The sequence below is a fragment of the Salvia miltiorrhiza genome, chromosome 7 (assembly GCF_028751815.1).
Source record: "Salvia miltiorrhiza cultivar Shanhuang (shh) chromosome 7, IMPLAD_Smil_shh, whole genome shotgun sequence".
Taxonomy (NCBI): domain Eukaryota; kingdom Viridiplantae; phylum Streptophyta; class Magnoliopsida; order Lamiales; family Lamiaceae; genus Salvia; species Salvia miltiorrhiza.
The window spans coordinates 3,597,638-3,608,845 of record NC_080393.1 but is presented as its reverse complement, the minus strand read 5'-3'; the positions used below and the strand labels follow the sequence as shown (position 1 = coordinate 3,608,845).

The following is an 11,208-nucleotide window of genomic DNA, read 5'->3' as shown; positions in this document are numbered from 1 at the left end:
CTACTCCTCTCGAAGCAGATAAGTTATAATGTATTAATCTGGGCTTATGATCACCTCTGCATAAGGAGAAGATCTCCGCATTCCCAGAAGCTCCTTTAAAGCCGAAGTAAACGCCTCTTGATCATATTGCTCTCCGTGGGGTTGAACCACCATCTTTTCAAGCACTTGAGCATTTTCCAACAGAAATTTTACCAATGGAGATATTGAGAAATGGTTTTCATGTATGTAAATCTCAACTCTCTGTAGATGTAGCAGAGACGGACTACGGAAAGCCATCTCAGACGCCACCGAGTTATGCATATAACCATTCTGCAAAAAGAAAGAATCAATTTAGTAACACTCCCAAAAAACGAATTCAAATGACTTCATATGAATGGTAAAGAGAGACCTGATGAACAATTAACGTCTTGAGCTTAGGAAAGCTCTCAAGAACAACAAGAACATCAAGCATCTGATGGTCATTATAAACACATAGTTTTAGAAACTCAGCATTCGGGAATTGAACAGGCATGTTGTTCTTCTTCGTGTCAACAAGAAACTGCAAGTAGCAACATGAGTTTGCGTTCAAATCAAATCCCACAAATGACAAAATCCACTTCCTAGAAATCTATTATATGTAAATCATAAAGCAATAATGCATATAAGAAATGGAACCTGAAAGAATTTGGTTCATGGCATTACCACTCAACCCACCCGGATTTATAAATTCTAATCTCTTTAGTTTATTCCACTGCACATTCCACTGCACATTCCTCTTGATTATCAACGAACAGCCGTATAGGGATAATTCTGTAATTGATGAGCATGAATACAAACACTGTGGAACCAAGTATGCAAACATTTTATAATCGAAACCTACAGTTAGCTTTTCCACTTGTTTTTCGATCGCAAAACGCAGCCACGAATCAATATCGCTATATGATTCCGAACGAAAAGAAGGGAAGAATATGGAGAACTCCAAAATCTTGGCACCTTTCCATTGTGCAAGAGCCGCAGAAATAAAGTTTGAATATTCAACCCATAAATTACGGTACATAGGAATGCGAAAATGAAGGGAGGGGACAGTGGTCCATCGATTTTTCCATCGTTTGGAGAGAAGGGTTGTCCTAACTACGTCTCTCATATCTAACAACGAAAGAATGGCGTGGATTAACGAGTCAGGTAACTCACTGAGTCGATCATCATCCATTGTTTCACTGAGTCGAAAGAATGGCTCTAGCGCCGGGGGAATCGATGCAGGACCGAAGGGGCCGAGCTGGGCGCGAAAAAAGAAAGAGAGAGAGCAGAGCCGGTGAACAGACGCGGTGAGAAGAAGAAGAAGCGCCGCTGAGCTAGGGCTTGCAGTTATTTTGTTCGTTTTTCTTTTATGTTGTATTTTTATTTTTTATTTTAATATAAACAATCACTTGATTTGGAATAGTGGGCTTTTTGCTTTATATAATTTTTATTTGGCTTTATGTTTTTTTAAAAAAAAAAATTGGAGAGATATATTAAATCATTGTCAAGAACAAGTGTCCCTAACCATCTAGGGAGATCCTCAGTCCAAACCATAAGACTCTCTAAACATTTAGCATATTGAGCTAGGGGTGTGCAGCGGGTCGGACCCGAACCGACCCGTCGGGTTTGTAGACCCGAATTTTTTTAAAAAACGGACCGTCTCGGACCGAAAGTTTCAAGCGGGCCGACCCAGGACCGGACCGAACCCGAGCAACGGGTCCGGTTCGGTCCGGGTCAAACCCGCTAAAAACCCAATTTTTTTTTTTCCTATTTTTCACCTATTTTTCAGCTATTTTTCAGGTCTGGGCAGGGGAACACCGCGTCTGGGGCGTGGTCGGACCGGTGCTGGGCGTCAGGGGCGTGGTCGGACCGATCGGCGGGGCGGCGGGTTTGAGTGAGGCCGAGGCGTCTGGACTCTGGGCGTGGGTGTGCAGGGGGGAGACCGCGCTTGCGCAGGCTCGCAGCGGTGCTGGCCTGCTGGGCGTCAGGGTGTGGGCGATCCGGTTGGCGGGGCGACGGGTTTGAGTGGAGTGGATGGGTGTGCAGCGGGTGAGGGGGGGGGGTTAGGGTTAGATTGAGGAGTGGATGATGGGTGTGCGGCGCAGCAGACATCAAATTGATTTTTAGAATTTAGGGTTAGATTCATAAGTTAGATTAATATTATATTATTATTATTATAAATATTAATTATTAAATATAAATATTAAATATTAAATTTTAAATAGCACGGGTCGGTTCCGGGTTCGCCGGGTTCGACCGGGTTCGACCCGGACCAACCCAGAAAACTTTTGGTCCTCAAAATAGGACCCAACCCGGACCAAACACCTATAGTGGGCTGGTTCGGTCCGGACCGAACCCGTCGGTTCGGGCGGATTCAGCGGGTCCGGGTTGGGTTTGCACACCCCTATATTGAGCTAAGTCGTGAGCAACTCTATCCGCCGATAGCTATATATGTTTAGTTATCATCATCGAAGAGAGCATCAACATCCACTCTCGTATCCCTCTCCTTGGGCTTTATGTTATTTGTAATTCTTTGCTTAAAATTTTATTTTATTATTGTAATTTTTAAATTTAAATTTGATAAAATCTTTAATTTTATAATTGAAGAGATTAATTTGAATGAAATAGAAATAAAATTTTGATAAAATATTAAATTTGAAACTTAAAGAGTAAAAACAGAACATAAATATAGAAATATAAAAACGTTTCTCGTGCACGAGATGCAAATGCTAGTTTACCATAAAAAAAGATAACTTAATATACAATTATATTTTCTGTTAAATTAATTATAGACAAATTTGACATGAAATTCCAAAAAGGAAAAAAAAACCAACTGAATAAGTATTTATATTACTAATGATAAGTGAAGATCAATACAACTTAAAATTTAATCCACGGAAATACATGTATTAAAACAACCAATAGAAACTACTTAATCCAGACAATTCATATATAATAAGCTTAATAACTGTATATATATTTTTTAATCGGAAATGCATGGACACCAAGTGTCATGTACACTCGGTCAAAACCGGCAGATTCTCGTTAAACCATAATTAGCCGGTTTTAGAGTGATTTGTTTATTTACTAATTTATCCCTTATTAAGTATACTCATATTATTGTTTTGTATTTTTCGTTTTTTAGATATCCGAAATTTATGTTTTCAGTTTTCTTATTTATTGTTTTTTCTTTCCTTATTTTTTGATTTTTGATTTTCGAAAATTATATAAATGATATTAATAGTTTATTTCTGGAATTCTTATGATTATTTGTTTCCTGTTAAAATAATCCTATATTTGTTTCCAGCTTTTTTTTTCGAAATTAATATTATTTATTTTTATTGATGATTAAATTATTTATTTATATTCGAAAATTATGTTTTATTTATTTGTTTCCACTAATTTTATGACTCTCCTAAAAATAATCCTATTTTTGTTTCCACATATTATTTTTTTATTGTTTTGAAAATATTTTTTTCTTCTGAAATTTTGTATTTTTATATTCGAAAATTATGTAAGTTTTTTCTGAAGATTTATTTTTTTATTTTTTTCAAAAATTATGTTATTTTTATTTGTTTCCACTAATTTGGATATTCTTCTAAAAATAATCCTAGATTTGTTTTCACTAATTTAGATATTATCATTCTACACAAAATAATCCTAGATTTGTTTCCACTAATTTAGAGATTCTCCTAAAATAATACAAGATTTTTTTCCACGCATATTATTTTTTTTTCTGAAAATTCTATTATTTATATTTTTCGATAATGTTTTTATTCATTTGTTTACACATATTTAAGGATTATCCTAAAAATAATTGTAGATTTGATTCCTCACGTATTATTTTTCCTTGGAAATTTTATTTTTATTTTTTCAAAAATTATGATTTTTTTCCACTAATAAGTAAGTAATATTAATACTTGTAAATAATTAAGTAATCTTTTTTTTTACTTAAATTTAAAATTCTTACGTAGGTTTATTAGATTAAAGAGCTTGAATGCACACCAGATGTTGACAATCTTAAGGAACCAAAAAAAAAATCATATAGTAAAAGAAGGAAATTAAACAAACCAAAAAACAAATTAAGAGGAGTATAACTTAAGGGAAAAGAGATGCACAATTAAAAATTAAAAAAAATTAAAAAAAAAAAAATCACCCCTTGAAGGGGCATGGAGGATTCAAACCCACAACCTCCATTACATATGAATGATACTTTGCCACCTTACCCGGTACTGGCAACTACATTAATTCATGGTTGGAAATTAACTTATTTGTTGCTGTCGCGTAATTATTGAAAAAATAAAAAACACCCCCTTCTTTAAGGAGCATGGATGCGTAATTATTGAAAAAATAAAAAACACCCCCTTCTTTAAGGAGCATGGAGGCTTCAAACCCGCGACCTCCATTACATGTGAATGATACTTTGCCACCTTACCTGACAATGGTAACCACATTAATTCATGGTTGGAAATTAACTTATGTGTTGTTGTCGTGTAATTATTGAAAAGAAAAAAAATTCACCCCCCTCCATTAAAAAAATATTATAATATATTTAATTTTGTAGATGTCTTCATTTACTTGGCCAACATATATACTCCTTCATTTTTAATAAAATTTCCTTTATTATATTTATCTTATAGAATTCATTTTTTATTACAACTTCACTAATTAATTAAACTTTATTTCATCGAGTATAATTATTTCAACTTCGTTACTCACACAATAGTGGCTCATTTTGTTATGATTATATCGATTACAATACTTGATTATAATATATTCTAATAAATTAAAGTATATGTTATATAGTTTTACGAGCAAAATCCCACCGTATGATTGACTTGAATTAATTTTCGTTTTCATTACTCACACTATAGTAGTTCATTTTCTTATTATTATATCGCTTTTAACAAAGTATATGTTGTTTTTCGATCGACGTCCCATCATATGATTCATTTTTTATTACAATTTCACTAATTAATTTCAACTAATTATTTCGACTTCGTTACTCACACAATAGTAGTTCATTTCTTTATTATCATATCGATTACAATACTTGATTATAATATATTCAAATAAAGTATATGTTATATAGTTTTATGACCAAAATCCATGCGTCTGATTCATTTTTTTCCCCATTACTCACACTATAATACTTCATTTTCTTATTGTTATATCGCGTTCAATAAAGTATATGTTATTTTAGTTTTTCGATTGATGTCCCATCATATGATTCATATTTTTTAAAAAACTTCGCTATTTTAATTCAATTAATTAATTCATTAAGTATAATTATTTCGACTTCATTATTTACACTATAGTAGTTCATTTTCTTATTATCAAAGCGACTTCAATATTATATTATAATACATTGTCTTCAAAATGAAGGAAATTTTATTAAAAATGAAGGAATATATATGTTGGCCAAGTAAATGAAGACATATTCAAAATAATCCTAGATTTGTTTCATTTATATATATATATATATATATATATATATATATATATATATATTTCCAATATTAAAAAAACATTTTGAAGATGTTTTTATTTAAAAAAAATGAAATACAAGAAAAAGGTGACTGGGGGAAATAATCCTAGATTTGTTTTCATTTATATATATTTTTTCCAATATTTTTAAAAAAATCGAAGATGATTTGAAAAAAAAAACTAAAATACAAGAAAAAGGTGCTTGGTGGATTTGAACCTGGGAGACCTCAATAATATGTGAGTTATACTTTGCCACCTTGTCCGGTAGTGGCAACCGCATTAGTGAAGCATTAGAAATAAAAATAAAATGAATCACATGATGGGGTATCGATCGAAAAAATAAATAACATATATTTGGATTAAAAGTATTATAATAATGCAGTTAACGCGATATAATAGTAATAAATAAAGTTTAATTAATTAAATAAAATAAATTAGTGAAGTTGGAAAAAAAATTGTGAATACGATGGGATATTGCTCGGAAAACTATATAACATATACTTGTAGACAAATGTATTATAATATAGTATTAAACGCGATATAATAATAACAAATAATTATACCCAATGAAATAGAGTTGAATTAATTAATTGAAATAAATTAGTGAAATATTGTAATCGATATGATGATAACATAATGAACCACGATCATTTGAGTAACGAAGTCGAAATAGTTATACTGAATGAAAAAAAAATTAATTAATTAGTTGATTGTCATATAACAATATAACAATATACTTGAAGACCATATATTATAATATAGTATTGAAGTCAAAATAATTAAACTCAACATTCATCAAGTTTAATTATATAATAGAAATATTATTTAAGTTGGAATAAAAAATAAAGTATAGTCAATCGTACGCAGAGATTTTTATTGGAATCTATATAGTATTAAACGAGATTTAATAATATGAAATAATTATAGTAAATGAAATAAAGTTGTATTAATTAATTGAAATAAATTAGTGAATTTGAAAAATAAAAATAAAAATGAATCATACGGTGGTATTTTGCTCGGAGAACTATATAACAAATATTTGAAGGCAATGAATTATAATATAGTATTAAACGCGATATAATAATAAATTTTTGTATTATTATAAAAATAAATAGTGTGAGTAATGAACTCGTATAACTATACTCAATGTAATAAAGTTGAATAATATAATTGAAATAAATTTGTGAATTTAAAAAAAATAAAGTATATGCAATGAAATAAAGTTTAAAGAATTAGTGATTTTCAAAGAAAAAAAAACGTAGAGAGGTTGCGCGGAAAACTATATAACATACACTTGAAGTCGAAATAATTAAATTGAACGTTCATGAAGTGTAATTATATAATTGAAATAACTGAATTGAATCGACTTCGTTACATACTATCGCGAGCGAAATATATTCATATGAACCATATGAATCATTTCACCTCATTGTATTATTAACAATAATACATAGTTTTTCATTCAAGTCTATGTTAAATAGTCTTGCGAGCGAAATACATTCGTATCAATCATTTTTTTTTCTCATATTCACTAATTTACTTCAATTAATTAATACTTTATTATAAGAGTTGAAATAATATAATGAATATGTTATTTAAATTATTCACTCGATGTCCAATCGCACGAATCATTTTATTATCAATTCTAACTAAAGACTTATGTTGTTGCCACTACCAGACAAGGTGACAAAGTATCATTCACATTTTATAGAGGTCTCAAGTTCAAATCCCTCAAACATCTTTTTCCTTATTTTGATTTTTTTTTTAAATCTTCAAAATGTTTTTTGCACATGAAAGTCAGAAAAAATAAATAATTATCGAAATTAAAATAACTTTACCCTTATTTCGATTTTTTTACAAAAACGACTTCTAAATATTATTTTGGGCGAAAAATTAAAAAAAAAACAATATCGAAAAATAAAATATATGTAGAAACAAATCAAGGATTATTTTTAGGAGAATTATAATCTCTAAATTAGTGGAACAAATCTAGGATTATTTTTAGGAGAATTAGAATGTTTAAAATAATGAAAACAAATCTATGATTATTTTTAGGAGATTTAGAATCTCTAAATTAGTGGAAACAAATCTAGGGTTATTTTTAGGAGAATTAGAATCTCTAAATTAGTGAAATAAAAAATAATAACAAAATTTAAGAAACAAAAAAAAACCCTTTACTTTAAAGGGGCCATAGAGGATTCGAACTCACGACCTCTATTACATGATAATGATACTTTGCCACCTTGCCCAGCGATGGGATGGCCGATTTGTATAGAGAAATTCAAAATCTAAATAAAACCCTAATATGGATAGATTATAAGTGGATTTAGTTTTGATTTTGTAAAGAAATATATTTGAAAAATAAAAAACCATAAAAAAACGAATTTGAATATTACAAAATTAAAAAACTTATTAAAAACCTAATATGGATAGATATAGGAGTTGATTTTGTTTTTATTTTGCAAATAAATAACTGGGAAAAACAAATCCTAACAAATCCTAAAATTTAATTAATTAATTAATTAATAATAGGAAACAAATTAGCAATATAAATATCCGAAATTATAACATAATTTTATATTAGATAAAAATAAATAATATTATTTTTATCTTATAAAAAAAATCTAATTTTCGAAAAAATTAAAAAATAATATCCAAAAACAAATCTAGTATTATTTTAAGGAGAAACACAAAATTAGTTGAAACAAATTAATAAAAAACAAATAAACACAAAATTTAGGAGAAATATTTTTTGAAAAAAATAATAATATTAATTTAGAAAAAAAAATAGCTAGAAACAAACCTAGAATTATTATAACAAGAAACACTAAATTATTGGTAACAAATCAATGATTAAATTTAAAAACAAATAAATCAAAATCAAAACCGAACAAAAATTAAAAAAAAATCGAATTATATAAATTATAAAATTTCCCAAAATAAAAACATAAAAATAAAGAAACAAAGGCTTAAAAAACACGTAAGGAAACAAAGTAATTGACCGAAAACAAAGGATACATATGGCCGAAAAAACTGAAAAATTGTGCATAAAATGGTAGAAAAAAAGAAAGAAAATGGATAGAATAAATCAAGGATAAATCAGTAAATATATTAAATCCATAAAACCGGCTCACACTCTAATCAAGTAAAAAACCGGTTTTTTACCAGGTGTAACGTACACCTGGTGTTCAATTATCACTACTCACTTTTAATAACTAGATTAATATCCTATCAAATAAAAAGCATATATTTTTATTGGAAAGAGATAAATACAAATCCTATCAAATAATTTCAATATATATCAAATAGATTTGGTGTAATATATTTTAATTAATTATAAATATTTTGTAATAATATTTTAATATTTAATAAATTAGTATATTTTAATAAATTATCCTTAAAACGAATGCGTATCCGAACCGAGAGAAAAGAACGTTTCCATCTTTTATCTTTTTATTTTTTCCTTTCTGTCTTCAAAAACATAATATGGCTTGCACATAAAGTTAATCCTCCCCATAGCACTCTGATAGCAGTCTACCACTACTCATTTAATCCCAAGAACCAGTGAAACAATGGATGAATGGAACGTTTCTGAAAGTGATGAAGATTATGGAACTGCAGAAGCAGACAGCGATCGACTCAGCGACTTACCCGACTCTTTAATTCTCACCATTCTTGTGTTGTTGGATATGAGAGATGTTGTTCGGACATCCCTTCTCTCCCAACGTTGGAGAAACCTCTGGTCCACCATCCCCTGCCTTGACTTCTTCGAACAAACTCCAACTATTGTCTCTGCTGTTTCTTTCACAATGGAAAGGTCCCAAGATTCTGAAATTCTGCTTATCTTTCCCTCGTTACATTGTGGGCCCTAGTAGTGTTATTGATTCATGGCTTCTTTTTGCTATCGAGAAACATGTGGGAGAGCTTTTTTTAGATTTTTCATATTGGAGAGACGTTAATAGTAATGGGAAGGGTAGATACTGCTTGCCTCACCCCTTGTATTCATGCTCGTCCATTACAAAATTAACTCTTGTGAGTTGTAAGCTTAGAATTGAGGATAATGTGCAGTGGAATCAACTCAAGAGTTTAGAAATTAGATATCCAGATAGGTTGAATGGTGATGCCATGAACCAAATTCTTCTGGGTGCTCCTCTGTTGGAAGAGTTGGTTTTGAAGTATTTCGATATCGTTGAAAACTTCAATATTCGATCAAATAGTTTGAGGATGCTCAAGATAGACACGGATTGTATTTGGCCTCAAACTACAGTGCTGAGAATTTGGGCACCTAATCTCTTGGCTTTTATAATCGACGCCCCCCGTTTTCATGGTAATTGTTTGTTGGATGTCCCGTCTTTAACTCATGCAATTCTTTGTTTGCGGCACAACGTAGATGAAGCAACACAATATGAAATGTTTAATCAATTTTATCGAAGCATCCGCCATGTTAAGAAGCTCATGTTATCATATGGGTGCATTCAGGTTTGATTTTCCATTTATCTCTAATCATTTTTTTTCCCCATTTAGTTAGCAAAGTTATGACTTGAAGGTGATCTCATGTTGCAGTGGCTTCTCACCATAAAGAAGAAAAGGAAAGACATAGTTGTTCGGTTTCCAAATGCTGACTTTCTAAAACACAAAAGCATATGCCTATATTTTGGTTTTCTTGATCTCCTCGATCTTCTTGAGATGTTTCCTAAGCTTAAGACGTTAAGTTTTCATCGAAAACGCCAGGTTTCTCTTTTATTCACCTAATTTTCCATAATCGATAGTACATGCATTTCAAGATTTTGGCTTAACATCTTCTTGATAGACTTTGCAGGATGGTGTTTCCATGTTTAAGAGTCTTGAGACGACATTCCCCAGGCCCTCACTCTCACTGCTCCTTCTACATACAGTTGATATTACTTGGTTTCAAAGAGACCCCTCAATTATTCCATTTATAGGAATTCTCTTGCAAAATGCTCCCTCGCTTCACAAGATGGTGTTTCGTCTTGTAAATTTCACAGATAATCGCGAGCAGTTTCTAATGATACAAGAGAAGGTGCGAAGTTTGCCAAGATCCTCCCCAACTGTAGAGGTTACTATAATCGAAGATGTAATCGATTAATCAAAAGAGGTTTCTTAGTGTTGATCAACAACATTAACTGTTTTTAGTTTTTTATGTTATGTATTTTTTTTTTTTGATAAACTAACAATATTAAATAAAGAAATTTAAAGATCGTACCACAGGCCTGAGGCATTAACCCCTTACCGCTTGGCCAACACACACTTTATGTTATGTTTTTAAGCAGCATCCCCGCCGCTGCTGTTGAATAGCATAATTCAATTACTGTTTTGACTCAATTTCACATGAATTAGTTTTCAGTTTATCTTTTTGTTGATGTGTATGTATGATACCTTACTTTAGTTAAGCACTTGTAGCAAAACCTGTTGATAATAAGCATACTTTAGCTCTTTTAGCAAAAACTATTGTTATTAATATATTGTGTGGTATGAGAATTGACCCTCGTGATTTCATAATAAGTCAACCACTTTGCTCTAACTAAACAAAGTAGTATATCTTTCGGCAGAGATGAAATACGATTTTATAAAACCTATCAACCCTTGAAGTGAAAGAAGAAGTACAATTTTATTATAAGAAAAAAAAAAAAAAAAAAAAAAAACACCTATCAACCCTTGAAGTGAAAGGAGACACCCAAAAGAGCACTCGTCAAAACGACTCTG

At 30.5% G+C, this 11,208-nt stretch overlaps 1 protein-coding gene across 1 annotated transcript; it reads right to left on the bottom strand.

Annotated features, from left to right (window-relative positions):
* Positions 1-1,036, bottom strand: LOC130993060 (uncharacterized). The gene is made up of 3 exons (XM_057917779.1): positions 860-1,036; positions 389-607; positions 1-309 (listed from the first exon to the last, which is right to left on the bottom strand). Exons 1-3 carry the CDS (start codon positions 1,034-1,036, stop codon positions 34-36), a joined length of 672 nt encoding a protein of 223 aa, XP_057773762.1. The 3' UTR covers positions 1-33.
* Positions 1,037-11,208: the final 10,172 nt, after the last annotated feature.